Source organism: Orbicella faveolata, unplaced genomic scaffold (genome assembly GCF_042242905.1).
Source record: "Orbicella faveolata isolate gen_17 unplaced genomic scaffold, um_ofav_v1 contig_48, whole genome shotgun sequence".
Taxonomy (NCBI): Eukaryota; Metazoa; Cnidaria; class Anthozoa; order Scleractinia; family Merulinidae; genus Orbicella; species Orbicella faveolata.
In genome coordinates, this window is record NW_028301578.1 from 14000349 (window position 1) to 14022500 (window position 22152).

At 40.6% G+C, this 22152-nt stretch overlaps 2 protein-coding genes and 2 pseudogenes across 2 annotated transcripts in view; all 4 read left to right on the forward strand.

The window, feature by feature from the left end:
- Positions 1-785: 785 nt before the first annotated feature.
- On the forward strand, positions 786-2148 carry LOC149096642 (uncharacterized; annotated as a pseudogene).
- A 2582-nt stretch (positions 2149-4730) lies between these two features.
- LOC110069766 (retinal homeobox protein Rx-like) lies at positions 4731-6287 on the forward strand. Its single transcript, XM_089280779.1, has 3 exons — positions 4731-4776; positions 5107-5258; positions 5805-6287. The coding sequence occupies exons 1-3, from the start codon at positions 4731-4733 to the stop codon at positions 6285-6287; spliced, it is 681 nt and encodes a 226-aa protein (XP_089136905.1).
- A 3379-nt stretch (positions 6288-9666) lies between these two features.
- Positions 9667-22152, forward strand: part of LOC110069745 (sortilin-like) — a 27271-nt gene continuing 14785 nt past the window's right edge. The window contains exons 1-9 of the mRNA XM_089281627.1: positions 9667-10019; positions 10128-10202; positions 11764-11831; positions 14127-14229; positions 14695-14871; positions 15478-15545; positions 15808-15872; positions 16422-16490; positions 17555-17628. Of these exons, the coding sequence (XP_089137753.1) occupies positions 9786-10019; positions 10128-10202; positions 11764-11831; positions 14127-14229; positions 14695-14871; positions 15478-15545; positions 15808-15872; positions 16422-16490; positions 17555-17628 (933 nt within the window). The 5' untranslated portion in view covers positions 9667-9785. The remainder of the gene's footprint in view (positions 10020-10127; positions 10203-11763; positions 11832-14126; positions 14230-14694; positions 14872-15477; positions 15546-15807; positions 15873-16421; positions 16491-17554; positions 17629-22152) is intronic.
- The window catches only part of LOC149096643 (uncharacterized), a 1612-nt pseudogene continuing 616 nt past the window's right edge, over positions 21157-22152 (forward strand).

Consider the following 22152-nt stretch of genomic DNA (forward strand, 5'->3'; position numbering starts at 1 on the left):
GAAAATTTCTGTAATAAATGTTCGATGCTACAGGAGACGGCTTACCCAAAAAGGTTCAGTCAGCCTCAACAAACTTATACTGAGAAGAGGGCTTTCGCGAACCGGATTTCGTGTGAGTGACAAGATTGGGAATAGAGAAATATTGCGCAGATTGAGTAGTAGTTTTACAGCACCGAAACTAAAATTGGTTACACTGCTTCTCAGAAATTTGTTTTGCCTCTGTAATATCATTAAACGATCTGAATAATTTGAGGATAATCAAAGCGCGGAGTGTAATATTGGCTGGCCGGGAACACGCAGTTCGCAAACCGGAGAGCAACCACTGTTTAAATCTTCGATCGAACTTTCATGTTGAATTTGAAACTGAAAATAGACTAAGCGGTCAATTTCCGATAGAAATCTTGTGAGGTAAATGCCATTCTTGCAAATAGTCGCTGCATATTTACGTTCAGAGTCACTCTGGTTCAGAGTAAAGACATATAAAGTCAAATACTGCTTCCGTACGCTACCCCTCCAAAAATCAATTTTGCTCGAAGACCGAACTGCAACGGAGTTTAGTTACCAGTCTTATGCTGCGTGTTATTAGATAGAACGCATGATATGATTGGCTCCGTATATCACATTACGTCAGAGGACATGTCTGCTACATAGGACATAACTGCAACGGTACAAACCTTAACATCGTACCTGCCATCGCCTCTCGGAACAACTGATCACCAGTGGCTGATCAGACAGGAACTGGGGCAACCGAATGAAAACGGAGCTACGGAGGCAAGGTTAAGTCACTTTCTGAAAGCATTAGCCAATGGGTGGTTTTATTTTGACCTCACATTCCGGGACGGAGGGGCCTGGGGTGGGGATTTTTAAGCACAGTCATGAAGACTGATTATTAGAGCTGGAAAGCTGCAGGACACACATCCACGATGATAAATCGATTCGCCAACATGCAGATTCTTGAAGAAATCAGTCAAGCAGTTCAACTACCAATGAAATTCATCCACGTCATCAGGAACCCCTTTGATAACATAGCAACCATATTGCTTCACTCTTTTAAATTCACTAGACACCGTTGGAGGAGAAAGAGTTAAGGTAAGGAGAGATTTTTCAATTATTAATTCTCGACCATAACCATAATATTAATAACATAGTCTATGTTTAACAAAATTTTCGATCATGATTAGTTCTCCACGAGCTTATTTGTCAAACAATCGCCGCGTGGTCACGATCCAATTACAAAGTTTTGCAATTGGATACCTGTAATTGGACACCTGCACCAGTTGCACCTCAATTATGTGCTCGCTTTAATGACTTCCTTCTCAATGTTGTGCGAGGATTGGTGCTATTGGTTGTGCATATGAGTTCAATCCAATAACAGTTTCTCAACATGTGTAGCGAGACTAACCGCTGTGATTAATGCTGGCTCACTTTCCGATTGTACGCAGTGGTCTCGATTCTTGACGCTGAGCAAAAGGATCGCGGCCCCTGGGGACGAGTTTGATTACCCAGATCGGGTCTTGCAGCTTCTGTGCATGCTCGCAACCGATCTCCGCTTGGTCGACGCCTGGCCTGGGCGGTGTGGGACACGACTTCCAGTGCCTGCTGGGAGAAATTTCCGATCGCGCTGATTTTCTCATGCTCGTCCAAAGGCAAACATCTCCGCGCCCGGCCTTGGGCTGAAAATGTTGTGCTTTGTTTGTCTCTTTTGTTCTGTTTTGTAAATCATGTCGCATATATGTCGCATAATGCTTTAATGTTAATCCATGTTGAGTACCACATTCTTTTTTCTTTCTTGTTCTCATTTCCTTTTCTGACAGATAAACAACACCAATTTACTAGACCAAACAATTAGTTACTACTTTCCTATGGCCGACGCCAACAAACGGATCAGGGAACGGTACGGAAATGACGTCATCGATATTCCAGGACACGAAACAGTTCTACGACCCAAAGAAACGCTGCGAAGATTGTGTGACCATCTAGGTGTCACGTGCTCTGAGGAGTATGTTGGAAAATGTAGCCAGGTTTTGTTCGATACTCCTTCGATCACCAGGCACACGTGGACTGAACAGCAGATACAGCGTGTCACAACAAAGATGAAGGAATACATCTTCTCTGGAAGGGTATTCATTTGATAAATATCGCAGTTAATCATATATTCAAGCTGCCAAATGTGAGCTTAACTTTGAGACATTGGTCTGCTTGCCAATGTGAATTAAATTGTGTTATCAAAGAATTATTGACTGCGTTAATGGTCGTTAATGGTTTGTTAGAATATGAAAGAGCCGCAAGGGCGAAGAGGTGAAATACCAGGCGTACGTGATATCAACAAAGTCGTGACTTTGTTAAAGTTTTTAAAATTGATTCGTTTGGAACACATGACATAAGAAATCGCGCGCTGAATGAAACATAGATCCTGTTTTGTGGGCGTAACTTGGAATTTTTTTCACCCCTAAGAGGTACCAATTCTAAAACAACACATTATCTCCTGTCATATTTTTCCGGCTCTTTACCCTAAAAGGTACGGCGAAAGCTCCCGCAGTGGACCTTTTGAGGCTGACCACCCTAAGGTTAGACTGTTCACAGCCCTCTATTTTCTTGTATTTTCATTCGATCGTTGAACGCGCGGATAGGATCGCGAGAGAACTGGACGCCAGCGCAAAACGGAAGACTTTACTGGGTGGGGGTGGGGATCGAGAATATTTCTTCTTGCTCGCTTCGTTCGCAAACCCCACCTATTTACTGCACTGTATTGATAGAAACAGAGAACCAGTGAAGCCGACGGAAGCTGTGAAATTAAAACACTCGCTTGCGGCTCGTCAATCCTAAATCACTTCTCGTTTTCCCAAACTTCCACTCGTGTTTTCAAAGTTAGAATGAAGCACGGAAAATGTTCTCTGTATTTGATCACAGAATAGATCATGAGCGACTGTGGAGTATATTTGAATGCCGGTTTCCAAACCAATGCTCTACCTACATGCATTCATATCATTTTATCGAAATTGCTGGGTTTGAAACGGTTAAGAGAAGAAACGACAGAAAACAGTTATTAACTCAGGTAAGGCAGGTAAGGTGCAAGTTAGTGCAGAACAAAAGATAAGCTCACAGGATGCGTAACAATAGAGGTGAGAAATTAGTCACTGATCGAGTCATTAGTAACAAGTTAATTGTGTTTGTTTGTTTTTTTGTTTGTTTGTTTGTTTGTTTGAAAGTTCAGTGCCGCCCACAATGAAAAGGACGCGAGAATGGTTGATAATAAAAGAACTTCAATGAACTGACGAACTGCAACTTAACGCAAATTTCAGCCAGGCCTCAAAACACTACCGGCGTTGTTTCGATGTTATAAGACGAAAGCCTTTTTCGTTTCATTCCGTGTCTTATAAGTAGTTTTTTAAAACACATTTCAGAATAAAAACTAGCGATAAAAAACGATATTTCGATTTCTCTGCGATCATTTTCAAGTTGTAGAAAAAAGCGAATGAAATATACATATGATAAGTACAAAATTAGGGCGCGAGAATGTCCAACGATAAAATATGTAAATACAAGCGCTAAAATGTCGGTGTTAAAATAATAAAATACGATAAAAAAAAAAAAAACTTTATAAACAACTTTGCATGGATTGAATCTGACTGTTTGTTCAGAGTTGGCTTAAGCTCCTTGGCTGTCCAATGTACTTTGGCACTTTCTCAAGATCTTAGAATCACGATATATGTCACTTGGGACTGTTCCAAGTTGCTCTTTAATGTGATTCCCGATTGAAGACGATCTTTTGTGTTCCTCAACGCGCTGCAGGATAGAGGTGTCGGCACCCTGACAAATTAAAAGTAGTTTGATACTCGCTCTGAGCAAAGTACGGTGTGACGGTTTTACACGAGCGCTTAACGCTAAATACACCGACTTATAAAATGTTGAGTTTATCGTCAGAATTAAGCACAAAATGTTTGAGAAAAGCGATAAAGTGTGTGGCCGGCGAAAGAGAAATTCCTGTCACTACTTTTCTTTCGTAGCGTAGATTTCTTTTTATACTTCTCTTAAAGCCATTGAGTTGAGTTCGCTGTGGAGTCCATTATGTCATGGGTCACTTTGACACGCACACCGTCATATTTCTGCTAACCCGCGATCAGGCGCTTTCTTTTTTAATTTCGCGTGTCCGCACAAAAATTAAGTTACTTTTCTGAAAACATGTAGGAAATTATTCAGTTCGCTTCTTTGAAAACAGGAAACTCGCTCTTACTAACATCGAGCGTAATGTTATTTAATTTCTATGTGACTTACATTAGTTGATTTCTACGTAGTAGCTCAAATATGGACATAGGTAGTAACCGTGATATGCTTATGGACAACATGGTGTGGTTTTCTAAAAACAAAATTCTCATCAAGAATAAGATTTTGCTTTGGATAAAGCTAGGTTTGTAAATTTGACGAAAACAATGAAAAACAATCACTTTAGTTTATAATAAAAATAGAGGCAAGATGGCTCATAAAAAATACTAACAATGGATAAAACTCACAAGTGAGTGACAATAGAGGTGAGAAATAATTCACTAATCAAGTCAGTAACAAGTTTATTGTGTTTAACTTCGTTTGTCCGCCCACAATTAAACGGAGCGCGTCATACGCTTTATAAAGGAATGAAACTCGCAGCTGTTCATTTAACTCTCAGTCGTGTTGTCGAGGACATCTCTTGCTGCTAGCGTCCTCTCTGAAAGTGAAATTTTATCAAAACTAGTATGAGTTCAAGGAAAAGCTCGAAAAGATCGGCTTTGGAAAACGAATGTAAGTAACTAACTTAGAATTGTTAACAGAATTATAAGAGATCGAACTGAAGTCTGTTAAAGTATTTTTATCGCTAGAGCGGGATCAGTTTAGGGAGAAATCTTTTAATGAAGGGAAGAATGTATGAAAACGAGAAGGTGTAAAGTGTTGGGAACTTTTCTGTTCTCCATGTCAAATTGTTTGTCATATACTTCCATCCGTCTGTTTATGCCCTTCGCGAACTCATGGAGATCATTTAGAAATTCAGAAGACTGCTAGCTTTGTCTGCTGTGAGTATTTATCAACATGTAGCCTAGGATAGAACTTAACAACCGCTATTTTTTCTTACAGGTGACAGATCGCGACAAAGGCGTCGTCGAACAGCATTTACAGACGAACAACTCAATCGGTTGGAGGACTCATTTGAAAGCGAAAAATTCCCGGGCATTCAGATACGCGAGGATCTTGCGAAAGAACTCAACATTGGGGAGGACAGAATTCAGGTAAGATGGTTGATTGATTCGTATAGGCAATATGAAATTCCTCATCGATCATCATTTTCTGCAAGAAAGAGAGGAAGAAATTGATTGACTCCGCTTGAATTTGAAGTTGTTGTCGCGCAAACATTTCCAGTCTGGGGAGCTTATACACGCACACTGCAAGTCGATCTTTCATAGTTTCTTTCCGGCACAGTTTTGTTTCTTTCGAAACTCAGCGCACATATCTTTTGACGCGTCGCGTATCGGTAAAAAGCTTTATTAGCCTTTATTTAAACTTTTTTTCACCATAGAGCCGTTTTATTATATCCAGCTTCCTAGGAGCGAAGGTAGTCTTAATTTCTTTCGAATTGTTAATTATACAAATTCTCCCTATTGACCTCTATGCATATATGTTTATCTATGTGCTGAGAATTTGGTTCTTCATCCAAGCCGCGTTGAAGATTTTTTCTGTCTCACGTCATTTATCTGCTTGGCATTGTGTTGATATTGTATTGTAATGCAGTGCGCACTCATTTTACTCATGCTAGCTTCTTTGACTTTTATTTACAGGTCTGGTTTCAAAACCGTCGCGCAAGATGGCGCAAACATGAGATCAAGAACAAACCCGCTCCAGTCCTCCCTGCTTCAAAGACGCTGTCAGACTGCAGTGACGTCATCTCACCGGCCATGTTCCAGCCGTCTTCTGCCATTTTCCCGCCACTGAGCCAAACGTATTTCAGACCGTGGAGCCCAGTCTACCCTCCGTTTCCTACCAGCACTTCTATGTTTCCACCCAGTGGTACGTTTCAACGGACAGTTTTCAACAGGAATTCCAATTTCGCGTCTTCTGCTTCACAGACGGTTAGTGTTATGGTCCGTCCGAGTGTATCTGCTTCAACCAGCCCTCCATTCAGTCCCCGTACCTCGCCTGTCATCAGCCTTCCGACTCAGTATCAAGCCTCCTGTAACTCAGACAGTGGAGAGAGTCGCCACACTGTGGACGATTATTTAGCCGCTGTAACTTTGGCCAGTGGTTTTCAGCGGGAAAATTAGAACACTACTACATAGCACGGAAATCGTGTATAAAATGAATTTTTAAGATAGACTTATAGTTGTGAGAATTCGAAAACGCTCAAACACGTTTTAATTTTTAGTCAGATGTACAGGTCTTTAGTCTTAAAGCAGTTTTAAATGTGTACTTGTTTTATTGGAGAGAAAATAACTTATTAAGCGAGCTTGGACATTTGATTACAATCGGGTTTGTAAACTTACGTTTTCCAAAAAAGTTCTGCTGCGAAAAACCAGTAAGTTTATCGGAAGGTACTAAGTACAAAAGTTGCGAAGTTGTTCTCATACGTAAACTATGCGTGTAGTAATTAGAAAAAAATAAAGTCATGGGTACTCTAAATATTCAGCAGCTTTTTGCTTCGGTTTCTGCTTTACTTTGACTGGAGCGTGATACAGCAGAGGGGACTACCTTTGACTGCGTACTAATTAAGGCGGGGTCTACATGAAGGCCGTATTTTGGCTGGGTATTATGGTTTTAATGCAAATATCTCGTTCACGTTTCAAGCAGTCAAGAATCTCTCTGCTCATCCCACATTTCTATGTTTTGGGCTGTTTTGTAAATTTTTTTGGTGATTTTTAGGTATATTTGGAGATAAATAGTTTTTCCTCAAAGGTTTACTAAAATTTATGGCGATAGGAAGTTTGGAAGATTTGGTGTTGTTTTAAAATTAGAATTTGAAGTTAAAAATTGGTAGACGTAAACCGTAACCTTTTTTCCCCTTTTAATCCCTCTTTAAACTTCCTAAAATTTCACTTCATTCATGTTTACCCCCGCGTTAAAAGGTAGGTTGCAGCACGACTAAGCTACATTGTAGCTATACTTCGCAACTGTTACATACTCCAGGTTCATTGCCAGCGGAAGAATCCAACGCTGCCTTACTCACGTCCATAATTTCATAATTTATCACTTTGATCCCCCGGCCGTTTAGATCGATCTACCTCGAAAGAGATGTGCTTAAGGTTCAGCCATGCCTTTGTACAGAAAAGTGACGTAACTGTAGAAATCCCCGTGGGATTTCTACTCCGGGAGAATACTCCCTTATGTGGGCTATATAGGTATGTGCGGCCCCAAATTAAGGGTACGGCTTTTCAGCCGTTTTGGTTATAAATATGTTAAACAGGGTATCGATTATGGCCATTTTGGTCTTAAATAGGGTATAGTTTTTGTACTCTAGTCTTGAATTGGGCATGTTGTTCAGACGAAGCTACTTTTTCATCATTATCGATAAGACCATAAACAAAAGCCCCTCAAAAATTATGTTTAGGGCAACTGTATCAGCCGCAACGGTCATAATTTGGGTATCGAATTTTTGGTCTGGTTATAAATAGGGTAGGGAAAATCGCAGATTTTGGTCATAAATAGGGTAGGGGATTTGGGGAGCGGGCCGCACATCCCTCCCCCCCCCGCCCGCGCCAAATTTTTCTGGGAGTACCCCCAGGATTCCTAACAAGTACCATTACCATATATGGTGCAAAGAACAAAGTAGTAATAGTGTTACTCTTCCCGTTGTTCGTCCAATACTTTTACAGTCATGGATCTATCCACAACAAAGGTGTGATTATTTCTTGTTAATCCCAGATACCAATTAGAAGTGAATTTGGATTATTGGCTCTCGATTTCTATGCCTGATAGTTGACTAGCGCTGCGCCCTCGTCAAATATCACGCGATGACAATCTCGAGCTCATATACGGCTTCGTCTACACTACGCTGGAGATATTTGAAAACGCAATAATTAACGGTCATTGTGGATGTGTTTGAGAAAAACTCGGGCAGGGAAATCAAATTATTATGGCGTAACATCATCGCTTTCAAAAAATTCCGTTTTCAAAATATTTTCCGGCGTCCACACTAAAACGCAAAGCCGGCGTTTTCAAACTCCTCCATTTTGGGGAGCGTTTTCGAATTAAAAAGCTCAGTTTTTGGTCCGGATTAGTGCGGATTGTAAGCCTAACCGCAGAGATAAAGCTGCGTTTTCAAATTCATCCGACGTAGTCATTTGAGGGGCCCTTTAAAGTGCCACTTTGATGGAATTCTCGATAGCCATTTGTTTGCATTTTCGTACTCAATAGGTCTTTCCTAGATATCTTGCCAAATTTCAATCTATTGCGAACATTAGCACTCGCGGTTTTTGGACCTTTATTTCCGAGAATTTTCGGCCACCTTTAATTTTCCTTGTTCCAAGTCTTGGTTGAGAATTTGGGAAAATGATGTCACTTTCTCAAAAATACCGCACGGGTTGAAATTATAATAACAATTAATGTAGAAAATTGCACGAATATATGAGCCAAAGTTTTTGTTGTTCTTTATGCTAATATATGTTTGTAATAGATTGAAATTTGGCAAGAAATCTAGGAAAGAACTATTGTGTACGAAAATGTAAAAAAAAAAAAAATGGGTATCGAGAATTTGATCATAGAGGCACTTTAAATCTTCAGTTACATCATTGTGTAAGTTCGCAAACGTTTTGTTGTGAATATGACTTAGTTTGTTTTTCACTCAAGTTGAAACACAGTCTTGCAGGCATAATACGTATATCATGTGCGTATGCGGCACAGGACAAATGCAATCAATGAGATGAGCCAGCGGTGGTAAATTCTTAGCTTTCAAAGAGACCCAGGAAGGATCGTAATCCGATCAGCGAATAGACAACATTGAAAAAAAACAAACAAACAAAAAAAAAACAATCAGGCACCTGGTAATTTCTAAGAGAAACGTTGTCTGCTCAATAAAGCTCAATGTTTTTTAATCCCTAAGCCGACTGGACCAACGCGAAAATAACTTCTAGCCCCTAATATCCAGTCACGACATCGAAAAGTTTGATTTCGTTTTTGTAACTTTTCGGTGAGGTTTTCCGTTTACATTGTTTTTTCGTGAGTTTTGAGTTTGGATAATCTCGAACTACGCAAAACATAAGTAGTGAAAGAAATTTTAGCGTTTTTTACTAGTCACAGCAGTAATAAAAGAAAGACCGAACAACGGCCTCTCGTTCACAGTTTTTTTCAGCTTTTGTCGACGAGAAGTTCATGAGAATTTGGTGGGACATGAAGAATTTTAAGTTGATAAATTTGTTTATTTCCGTCACCAATCTGCTTAAAAATGTATTCATACTCTTAGGAGAAATTAGTTCTTCGTCACAGTTGGTTCATCTCATCGATTGCATTTGTCACAAGCATACGCACGCTTTGCGGGCCTGTGGGTAGTATGCTCGTGACCAACCTCGTTCCCAGGGTCTCTCATCTTACCGCCCCTCTCTTCGCTCGCTCCAGGGGGCGGTAAGATGAGAGACCCTGGGAGCGAGGTTGGCTCGTGACTCGTACTTGACTCGGGACTAGCTCGGGATTCGTGGTTATTTTGACGCATGCTCTCAGGGGGTTTTCAAGTTTATTCTTGCAGAAAGCCAGAAAACAACAGAGATGTCCTTCTAACTCTGTATTCTTTGTTTTCCCCCCTTTTCAGTCTATGTGATTTAATTTTTTTTATAATGCGTTCAGTTATTTTGTTAAGTGTTTTTCTCGTTGTAACTTATTGTCGTGAAGCGCTGAGCGAGGAACTTGTTCGCCAACAACCTTCACAAGATTTTGTGAAGTTGACCTCCTCGAGGAAGGAAATTGCCAAACGTCGCTTTCGTCGAGATGTACAACAAGACCCAGACACAAATGATGTCTCTTGTAGCGATCCGACAATCCAATCTGGACATGAAATTAGAAAAATGCTCGTAAGTAAGCTCAGGAGGGCTTTGTTTATCGATGAAGATTCAAAGATGGCAATTTTTTTTTTCCGCTTTCGTGAGTTAATGTTGATTGTAGCTTTTCTTTTCTTTTAGTGGGTGTTTGAGAATGAAACGAAACTTAGCATTTCCATGAGTTGGATCGGAAAGCGACCTACAGGTGAAGCTTCGGTAAGCGAGTCTTGAAATCCTTTAATTTATATTTTAGAGTACATCGTAAGTTTAATTGTTTTAGCGATAAGAACAGACCAAGCCGATTGCGCTGTACAGATCTTTCAGTTAAGGTTGGTTAAATTACGTGCCGCTTTATGAAAGCATCAGTGAATAACTGGTTGATTTCACTTGCCCTTTGTTGCCATTTTGTGGTTTATTGCTAATGGTAGTGTTTGATGTCTTTTTAAATATCGAGTTCTGTTATGAATAATTAATTTATTACCATGGATTCTGAAATTCCGTATAAGAATGTCGTTTTGTTTACTGGCTTATATCACGGTTTTATAATACCATTCACAGAGAAATGAAAGGTTTTCAAAACAAAATTTTGCAGAATGTTGTAATGAACTGGCAAAAACGGCTACGGTGGCCATCTAAATGTTGTTTAGTAAATTGATGTTATTAATTTTGTTGATACGAAAACTCTAAAGTTGGTATACAAACTTAATGCAACAGCGTTAACAAAAGTATATGGGATGCTATGTGTTTGATGATTTTATGTAATGAGATAGCGAATACCATTTGGATGTAGAAGACAACGGCCCCAACTTCAAACTAAAGTGCATTTATGTGTTGTAACTGATGAATCATCAATATAGAAAAAACTGTGGTTGGTATCACAGCTGTCTATGTTGTATCAGCATCAACAGAGAAAAGGACATATAATGCTTTCAGTATCATCTTACGACAGAAAATTAACGCGGCTAAAATTTTGATAAATGTTTGAGTTTTGACCAACTTTGTGCCTTGATAACGTTTTACAGATATTGTTATTTTACGGCCATTAGGTTCTTTAAACGTGTTGGACTACCAATTGTTTGAGCTAAATACATAGAGAAAATAAATACAGGCTACTAGACAAACAGCCTTCAGCGAAAGGTTGAACCTCTATGCAAACTCTTCTATTCAAATTACTAGTGGTATGAGGAAATCTTAAACAGTGATTTTTTATGTTAAGAGATCCTAAATATTAAAGTAAATCAAAACCATAACAAAACTCATAAATCTGATTGGCCATAAGGAGGTGTAATATTGTCAAAACAGAACAGTGTACGAATCTTGCTTGCAACTTTTTATCCTTGGAGACCAATCTTGAGCAGTTAGTTGGGTCAGGAGGAAATTGGATGAAATTGGTGCCAATGCAATTCTTGTAAACTTTCGTTCACACTACTTTCACCCATTTCACTTCCTCATAACCCAACTAACTTCCTGGGTCTCTGAGAACGGTAAGTGATTAGTAAAGAATTTAAAGTATCAAGTGAACTGCAATATATTTGTATAAATTCCTTGGGGTGACGGCTCTAACTTTCAACTTTCAAATTTTTTCCTTTCTTGAGTTTGGATAAATTCTCCCACCTCAAAGTAAAAGACCTGTATAAATACCCAGCAAAAAGAAATTACATTATTTGACCACTTTTAGTGTCTCTATTGATCCAAGAATTTTGTCTAGATATGGATCAAGGAATACTGATTGAAGCTGTTATATTGTTGTTATAATTGTTTTTGTACTTGATATTAGGCGATGCTTCTTTTGGCTACAACGGAGTTTATGTGGCTGTTTAGTAAACCGTCAGATGTTTACAAAAGGTATGAATGTGTTCAAACTACAAAGTGTTTGTACTTTGTATATTTTGTGGCACTATTTTAATTCTAGAAGATTATCACATGCATGTAACATTTAAATGTGCCTTTGATATTGTTTTAAGTTAATATTAGGGGTGGCAAAAGCTGGGGGTCTCGTAATATTTTAGTCGAATTTCACGGGTCTCGCAGTCTCGTTTTGTGGATATGTGCGTCTCGGAGTCTCGATTTTTCTACGAAGCTGTCTCGGAGTCTCGATTTTTCGCAAGGCTAAGGGTCTTGAAGTCTCAATTTGTTCCTTTATCTGTTTTTATAAATTACATCTTCTCTTCACTCGATATGGAATTTTGATAAAGCAACTTACAAATTTTCTGAGAAAACGTTAATCCTAACTTCTCCTAATTGGACATTGTAATTCCACAAAAAGGTACAAAACCTACCACAACATCCGTTTTGCGCCAGAAAAACAGTAATTTTTCTCTAGGATATCACACCGTAGTGTGTTATAATCGAATTTCCAGTTCCAGTCAGTTCCAAGAAGCTGGCTTAAGGATGTACAAGCTCATTCTAGCTCTCAACTAAATCTGACGCTCGAATTTTAAGAGTCTGAATGTCTCGTGCTTGTACTCAAAACACTTTGAAGTCTTGGTCTTGCAATCTAAAAAGTCAAAATGTCTCGGGTTCACAAAGAAAAATGCTTGTCTCACCGTCTCGCAAACTCTCGCATTTACCATTAGCCACCCCTAATGTTGGCACTTTCACTTGGTTTTCAGATTTGTATCAAGATTATTACTAAAAACTATTGAGTGACTCACTTTAAAACTGTAGTAAATAATTGTAGATGTTCTCATCTGTATAATTTGGCACATTCACTTGGGGTTCAGCTTTGCACCGAAATAATTATTAAAAACTAATTATGGGTCTCTTTAAAAAAAGAATCATTGATTAAGAAAAAGAAAACAATCATGTTCTGTGTAATTCTATCGAGCTATAGAAACACAATTGGAAGTTTGGGAGAACGAGAAATGCTGTGGGAGCACAAGCTGACAGGCAAGTGTTTCAACAGCTTTTTCGAGTTCTCCCAAACTTTCATGAGTGTTTCTGTTATAAAACAATTAGATTGTGAGCTCAAGATTTCTATCACATGATAGAAATCGAGAGTGAATAATCTAATCGTTTTAGTATAAATTACAGACATTTCAAAAACACCAAGGAGCAGCCGTCCTTTTGTTAACAAGGTTACACTGCTACGCTACTCACTACCTATCACAGAATAGATAGTGAGTGTAGCCAGTCAGAGAATGGCATTTGTGATAGAACACTAATACTAGTAGTTAAGACTCAATAGAAACACAGAGAACATGTTTGCTATTTTTTTCAGGAAATGCTGTGACGAACAAAAGAAAACAACTTGAACACTGAAATGTAAATTCTCTTTGCTCGCGCCTGGCATCATTACGTCAACAGCTTGTACTTGTTCTGTGTTTCTATCGAGTTTTAGTGTAAATCTACTAGCGTTCTATCACGAATACCATTCTCTGATTGGCTAGGCTACTCTACAGACACTATCTATTCTGCGATAGATAGTGAGTAGCACAGCAGCATGCCCTTGTTAACAAAATGACGGCCACTTCTTGGCATTTCAGAAGTGTCTGTGAAGGGGAATTAGACAAAGTTTTGAACGACTAGTAGATTTATACTAAAACAATTAGATTATCTGCTCTCAATTTCTATGCATGATAGTTGACTCGGGCAGCACCCTCATCAACTATTGTGTGATAGAAATCAAGAGCGAATAATCTATCAATTTTGCTTAATAGAAACACGATTTTAAACCAATCAGCATGAATATTGTCTCTGTGCTATTTTCTAAATGATTTTAGTGTAAATCTAGTAGTGTTCTATCACAAATGCTGTTCTCTGATTGGCTACTCACTATCTATTCTATCGTAGATAGTGAGTAGTGTACCAGTGTGCACTTGTTAACAAAAAGACAGCCACTTCTTTGCATTTTTGAGGTGTCTATTAGGAGGATTTATATAAGGTTTCGAACAACTACTAGATTTATACTAAAACAATTACACACAGTAGATTATTTGCTCTCAATTTCTATTGCATGATAGCTGACTTGGGCTGTGCCCTCATCAAAAGTATCACACATTATAAATCTATCTGGAGCTCATAATCTAATTGTTTCGTAAAAACATGATTTTAAACCATTCGTGCATCGTGCCTATTTTCTCTAGGCTATTCTCTAATTATAGATTTTTTTCATCATTGAATGTTACTTTGTTTTATCAGTGTTGACTTTGGAAAAACATTCACCCACATCAATGCTGAAATTTTCAATACCCAAATCAGGAAGGATAATGGAATCCTAAAAAGCCCAGTGAACCCTGATAAGGTTTGTGGAAAAATCAACTCATATCAGAAGAACAAGTTACATGCATATATTGGTTTTCATTTAAGTGTCATAAAACTAAAACCAAACCAATAACTTACCAATAACACTCCTCATAATAATGATGATTAATAACTATTGAAGGCATGGTAGCCTCATGGTTAGTGTGCTCAACTCTGGATCAAGCAGTGCAGGCTCAAGCCCTGGCTGGGGACATTGTGTTGTGTTCTTGGGCAAGGCACTTACTCTCACAATGCCCCTCTCCACCCTGGTGTACTAATGGGTTCCAGCAAATTTAATGCTGGGGATAGTCATGTGATGGACTAGTATCCCATCCAGGGGGTGTAGAAATACTCCTAGTCGCTTCATGCTGCAGAAACTGGGATAAGCTCCAGCCTGATGGGCCACTTGGCTCATATGCAGACTTGACCTAATAATTGAAATTGCTACCTGTTGATTTGTTTTTAGGTGATACTTGTGTCCCACACGATTCCCTTTTTTGCAACCAAGTCTGCTCTTGTGATGACTGAAGATGGAGGAAAGAGTTGGAAAAATGGTCAAGTTCCATTTCAGATTTCTGGACCCCTTCTCTTTCATCCACGTAAGGAGAACTGGATCCTTGCTCGGGCTGTTATAAATGGAAGGGTAAGAAAAAGTCAAGTTCTGTTTCTGTTTTTAATTGGTGCTGGTTCCCTTTGAATTAAATTGTTTTATATTGTTATGTAACCATAAGATCGATACCACAGTCCTTTGGATGTGGAGGCATGGTGGCCTCGTGGTTAGTGCTCTCAACTCCGGATCAAGTGGTCCGGGTTCAAGCCCTGGCTAGGGACATTGTGCTGCATTCTTGGGCAAGACAATTTTAATAATTTTCTTTCACAGCATTGCCTCTCTTCATCTAGATGTGTGTACCAGTGATTTTAATGGTGGGGGTAGCCCTGTGATGGACTGGCATCCCATCCAGAAGGGAGTAGAAATATTTCTAGTCACTTCGTGCTACAGAAACTGGGATGAGCTCCAGTCTGATTGGCCATTTGGCTTGAATTGAGACTTTACCTTTACCTACCTACCTTTGTAAACTCAAATTTTTCATTATTTTTAATAATTAATTAATCTAAATGACATGTGTTTTAAATACATGCCATGGTATGCACAAAATTTTGGTTGAAGATAGATACATGTTCAATATTAATATTTTGTAAAACAGACAGTCAAGCAATTTGTATATTGATATTTTGTTTATATTTGTAGGCAGTCTTATCAACAGACTTTGGAGTTACCTGGAAATTTTTGAAGAGTTACGTAAGGAGCTTAAAATGGTAAGAGCAAGAAGTTTTCAATTAAGCATGTTCAGGCATAAAGAAAACTAAATAATGGTTCATCTTACTCAGAAAATTAAACTTAAATTATTGGTATTCATGTACAGTATATGCGTTGTAATGGAGTGATGCCTAGTTGATCATGGTTGAAAATTATCAAATCCACAGTTTAATTGCTAGAGGTGTATTCCTTGATGTACATTTTACTGGCCAGAAACTGCCTTAAATTAACAATTTCTGATTTGGTTGTTGTATTTCTTAGGGGTGCCAGAACAGACAAAAAAGTGGAGAAAGAGGAGAAGACAATTCTTATGACAGTCTCAACAGGTGGGTGAATTACAATTTAAGTACTGATTGGTAATCAGAAAATTTAACATGAGGAGTATACAAAAATTACACAATCATGTACAGTGTAAGGGGTTGCGAATGGTCATTCAAAAACCATCGGTCTCACAAAATTTTCGTACAGTCCCTCACTTTCCTTTTGTTGGATTAAAGTTAAGGCCTTCAGGGTATCAGACTGTTTTGCAATTTGGTAACTTATTTTTTCTTTAATTATTATATTTTCTTTTGCTATTTTAGTTTATTTTGTTTGAGTTAAACTTAATTGTGCATTCCAGGGACGTGATATGCCTAGCATTTGCATGTCCCAAGAAAGTTATATGCATGTATATGTACAATTTGTGTGTTTACAAATGCAAATGCTGCTTCCTAGTGTCCTGTGTATGGTATGTGTGTTACTAGATGTATGGCAAGGTACACACATGTACAAATTGTGTGTTACAATCCAACCAAACTAAACTTGTTTTTAAAAACTAGCATTTCCTACCTCTTGAATCTATCAATTTGATGATTGAATTTTCCACCATCTGACAGATGCTCGGAGTTTCCTGATGGGAGATGCAAACTTGGTCAGGTCAAGGGATTTGGGAGAACATTTTGAGCGTAAGTTCTTTAAATACAATTATTATTATTATTATTTTTATTTTTTGCTATTCATACACAATGCAAGTACTCTGTCTGTGATTGATATGTTAAGCTACTCGAAGTCTGTCAATACACCATTTTGAATTCGTATTCTTGTTATTGGACAGGATCTACATGTAGCTTGTGATGGAGACTCATGCCGGGGAATATCGTCAAAAGGAGATTAATGTCATTTGCATTTGAAAAGATTCCCCGCATTGGCCAATTTTGAGAATATGATTTCAAAATGGTCTTTTTCTCATGATCTGACCAGCTGGCCAGCTTTCATTGGCTTAACAGATTAGTGGCTTATAGAAAATTGCACTAGTATCACAAATCTCGTCCTTAAGGTTTGAATCCTATTAAAACCTGATTTATTTTAGGCTGTGTACCATTATCGTCCCCAGAGCCAACTGTCCCTTTTAGCCAGTGGTGCTCTGACACAAGAAAATGGTCGCTCTGGAGATAGATACATGACTTGATTGGCTACATTCTTCCATTAAGATTTTCACCATTCAGTGTTGGTTTCCTTTGGTGGCGTCCTGGTTAGTGTGCTCATCTCAGGATCGAACAGTCTGGGTTGAAGCACTGGCTGAGGGCACTGTGTTGTGTTCTTAGGCAAGATTACTCTCACAGTGCCTGTGTAAATGGGTACCTGCAAAGTTAATGTTGTGGTTGACCCTGCTATGGACTAGCATCCCATTCGGGGGTGGGGGGGGGGGGGGGGGGGTGTAGAAATACTCCTAGTCGCTTCATGCTACAGAAACCGGGATAAGCGCCAGCCTGATGAGCCACTTGGCTTGTATGCGGACTTTACCTCCTTCTAAAAAAATACTCTAGTTGGACTCTGATTAGAACCCAGAAATTAATTACCACAGCTAAGTCACAGCCCTTTGAGCAGTTAAAACTGGACGTGTACGGGACAATTTTTGGTGATTTCCACCACCACAAAACATATGTATCGAATGCCTCTTCCAGTCACAAATCTCACTTCTGTTTTAATCCTGGTAATAAGTTTATTTTCACATTGTTACACACTTCAGCTATCCATGTTCAGCACGTTTACTCTTTTGGACTTCAAGGACCATTCCTTTATGTCTCAGTAGACCACAATAAGGTAGAGTGTACATTGAATGCTTTGATATGTACAATGTAATTTGTGATGTACAATGGACTTATTTTTGTGCTTCTGAATCCCTGATGGCTGCCAGTCTCACTCTGGCATAAAGAAAGTTTATCTGACCTAGAGAGACTGAGGTCCTCAGTTGAAATCCTTTAATTTAAAACAGAGTCGAAAGGTCACTTTTTATTATTTATGAAATATTTTTAATGCAGTTAAATGCAATTTAACGGAGTTAACAACAAAGAGCGCCAGTGTTGTCTGGAGTCAGCGGCGTTTCATACATGGGCATGTGCCAGATCCCATGTGCTCTTTGACTGAAGTGTGTTTAGCGTTACAGGCGCTAGCGTGTTATTTGCGTGGCAGTTCATGGGACCTCATCTTCAAGGCTTCCTCCCAGAGTAGCGTGTGCATTATTTGTTCTTCGTTCGTCATTTTTCGAATCTTGCCGTTGTTTCTTTCGTTTGGTATGGCACATCGTCGTGCAACAAACAACAGTGTGGCCGCCATGTTGGATTCAAGTCAGCCTTCTTCTTCAGCCGATTCTCCCTCTTCGGTCGTACGTCCTCCCATTTCTTCGACTCCGGTGTCCACTCCGCCCTCCTTCGTCCTCTCTCAACAGGACCTCAGTCAAGCGTTTTCACAAGCCTTGGGGGATATGTTAGCTCGCATTTTGGCGGCTTTGCAAAGTCACTCATCGAGTTCTTCGACAGCGGGAAACGCGGCGTCGGGCACGACGTCATCCGGTTCTGTTGTCATTAACCAACCACTGCCTTCTTCTGCAGGCCAGTCCTCAGGTAATTTGGTCGTTCCTCCCTTTATTTCAACATACTGCATGTTAGGCAATTCTTTATCTTCGCCATCGTTGTTTGGTTCTCGTGGTGCTGCGAATGGATTGCCATCTTCCAACCAGTCTTTCACGCCATTGGTCTCCTTTGGTTCTAATTCCTCCATCGCCTCTACCTCAACATCCCTGAATAGGCCGTTTGTTGTTGGCCCCGGTTATTCCCCTATCCCGGAGAAGCTGGTGACAAAAAATTAGGTCTGGCCAATTTGTGGATCTTGCTGACTTGCTAGCAGAGAACTTGAAAGCCCAGGAGACAGAGCCCCAAACGTACCTTGATGGCAAACTTCTCGTGAGTTCTTCCAAGAAAAGGGTGCAAGAGATCACTGATATCGTGACATGGGTTGAAGCATTCACTGTGTACTCGTGGATCTTCTGCTGTGCTCATTCTTCCAGATGGCAGGACATGACACAATACAAGCTGCTAATTCTCAAGACGTCGCGCCAGTTCCCTGGGAAGGCTTGGCTCCATTACGATGTTGCATTCCGCAAGGACGCAGCTGCTGCAGGTTTGGTGGACTGGTCTCACATGAACCATGATTTGTACAACTTCCATACTCTTTCGTCACCTCTTCCCCAGTCAAGCCAGCAGCCAACCACTTCGTCTTCAGCTTCAATTTCGATAGCCGGTTCATCCACCTTTTGCCGATCTTGGAATGATGGCACCTGTCGCTGGACCTTTGGTCAATGCCGGTACCTCCATCGCTGTGAGAAATGTGAAGGTGATCATCCACGTGTCAACTGTCCATTTCGGGCCTCAACCTCTTCCTACCGGCGCTCCCAGTCAACTCCCCCATCCCAAAGCAAACGTCTGCGGCGTTGAAGTGAGATCCAAACCATATGTAAATAGCGTACATTCATCTTGTTCAGTTTCCTTTTCAAATTTTTTGATTCCTGTTCCTGTTAATGTTGTTTTTCCTGCACCACAAGATGCTTTTGGTAATGACATGCCCTCCGAAGTGGCACACCATGCTTTGCCCTCTTGTTCTTTGTCCATTTTGGGCACCCCACAGCAAGACCTGGTCCCCCCATCCAGAGTAACCCCCATAGACGCAGAGGAACTTCGGCATGAACTGTGTTCTTACCCCGACCAAACGCAAGTGGAGTACGTGATTTCAGGTCTCACAAATGGTTTTCAGCTGGGTTTTGACCCTCGGGCGGTATCTTTAAAATCGGAGAATAAAAATATGCCTTCAGCATCCCTTCAGCCTTCAGTCATCGACCAGTATCTCCTCACGGAACTCGACAAAGGCCGTGTAGCTGGCCCCTTTGCTATAGCCCCTATCCCAAACCTCCATGTGAGTCGCTTTGGAATTATCCCGAAGAAGTACCAGCCTGGAAAATGGCGGCTTATCTTGGATCTGTCTAGTCCTTTAGGCCATAGTGTCAATGATGGCATTCCAAAAGAACCCTTTTCAGTGCAGTACATGAAGGTTGATGATGTCATCGATGGGATCATGCTTCACGGCAGAGGAACGCTGTTGGCAAAGTTCGATGTGGAAAGTGCTTACCGTAATGTCCCTGTCCATTCTGATGATCGTTACCTACTTGGTATGAAGTGGCGTGGGAAATATTTTATTGATATGGCGCTTCCATTTGGACTATGCTCTGCTCCTTTCATCTTCTCGTCCATTGCAGATATGCTCGAGTGGATCCTCAAACACAATTATAATGTGAATTTTCTTTTACACTACCTGGATGACTTCCATACATTGGGCCCTCCTAACTCACCTGTTTGCCAGAACAATATTGATACTTGTGTTAAGCTATTTAAAAAGTGGGGTATTCCTCTTCACCCGAACAAATTGGAGGGGCCATCCACTTGTTTAACTGTGCTCGGTATTGAGCTCGATTCTCTCTCACTTCAGGCCCGTCTGCCGCAGGATAAGTTTGATCGTATTGCTGCACTTCTGGAAGCCTGGTCCCTCAAACAACATTGCACACAGAAGGAGCTGGAATCTCTCATTGGCAATCTCCAACACGCATGTAAAGTAGTTCCTCAGGGGCGTACCTTCTTGAGACGCATGATCAATTTATTGTCAGCCTTTCGACGTGATAGCCACCCAATTAGGATCAACCAAGACTTTCGCTTAGACCTCCGTTGGTGGCGAGAATTTTTCCATTCTTGGGGTGGTCTCAGTTTCCTGCTTTCCCCACAGTGGGCGACCTTGCCTGAATTTTACGTTTCCTCAGATGCTGCTGGTGCTCGGGGTTATGGTGCAATTTGTGATCATGAATGGTTTGTGGGTGAATGGTCAGCTGTTCAGCATCCCTTGGCAATTGCCTACAAAGAGTTGTTTCCGGTAGTTATTGCAGCTTCCCTATGGGGCCACCGATGGGCTTCTTAACGAGTTGAGTTCTGCTCCGACAACATGGCAGTCATTAGTGTTTTGCGTTCGGGCATCACAAAGGATCCAAACATGATGGTTCTTCTCCATCACTTGTCACTTGTGGCAGCCCGACATTCCTTTGCCTTTACTGCCTCTCATACGCCGGGTAAAGACAACTCGATTGCTGATGCCTTATCTCGTTTTGATTTTCAGCGTTTCCATCATCTTGCTCCTCATGCAGCTCCTGGGGCGACTCCAATTCCGTTAACGCTGCTGGCTCAGCTGCCCGTAATTTGACAGATAAATGCCAGTTCTATTTGACCAATGGCCTCGCACCTTCTACTCGCCAAGTTTATGCTTCGGCTCAACGTCAGTTCTTAGATTTTTGTAGTCAGGATACTCCCTTCGAGCCAAGTCAGCCTCTTTTACCAGCCAGTGAACAAACTCTGATGCGCTTCTGTACTCATTTAGCAGATCGTCTTCACCATTCTTCCATTAAAGTATATTTGTCTGCAGTCCGTTCTTTACACATTGACTATGGCTTCCCAGACCCAATTGTCAACCGTCTTCAACTTCAGCGTCTCTTACGAGGGATCAAACGTCATCAGGGCCCAAATCTCCCTCAGCGCCAACCAGTGACAGCCGACCTTATGTCTGTTTTGCACAAGTCTTTAGATTTTATCAACCCTGACAGTGTCATGCTATGGGCAGCCTGCTGTCTTCTTTGGGTTTCTTAGAGCTGGTGAATTTACAACAAATGGTACCTTTGATCCATCTGTTCATTTGACCGCGGCAGATCTTCAAGTAGATTCCTCCACCAATCCCCAAAGCTTTCGAGTGTTAATCAAGTGTGCAAAGACTGATCCTTTCAGGCAGGGTTGTTTCATCTATCTTGGCCGTGGTTCCCTTCCTCTCTGTCCTGTGACTGCATTAACAAACTACCTTCATCTTCGTGGGCCAGGCACCGGACCTCTCTTTATTCACCAAGATGGCTCTCCTCTTTCTAGATCTCGGCTTTCCTCGTTTCTTCAAACCACTCTACAGGCAGCAGGTACTCCTGGAAAGTTCTCAGGTCATAGTTTTAGAATTGGAGCCGCTACAACTGCTGCCCAGAGAGGTGTTCCTGATCATCTCATTAAGACAATGGGTCGCTGGTCGAGTGATGCTTACTTGTTATATGTGCGCACACCTGTGGAAACCATCCTTTCAGTAGCTGAACGACTTGCCTAACAGGTATGGTTTTTGTCACTAATTTGCCAGTTACTGGGTGCCTATGGATTTGGGCATTTTTCTCGGGGTTCTGGCCTCCCCATCCATGAGCCCCTCTCTTCTCCGAGCTGGCTAGCG

Excerpts from the sequence above, each read along its gene's own strand:
- LOC110069766 (XM_089280779.1), top strand. The coding sequence starts at position 4,731 with ATGAGTTCAAGGAAAAGCTCGAAAAGATCGGCTTTGGAAAACGAAT. Across the intron at positions 4,777-5,106 it reads ATCGGCTTTGGAAAACGAAT|GTGACAGATCGCGACAAAGG; the intron begins GTAAGTAACTAA and ends TTTTTCTTACAG. Across the intron at positions 5,259-5,804 it reads TTGGGGAGGACAGAATTCAG|GTCTGGTTTCAAAACCGTCG; the intron begins GTAAGATGGTTG and ends TTTTATTTACAG.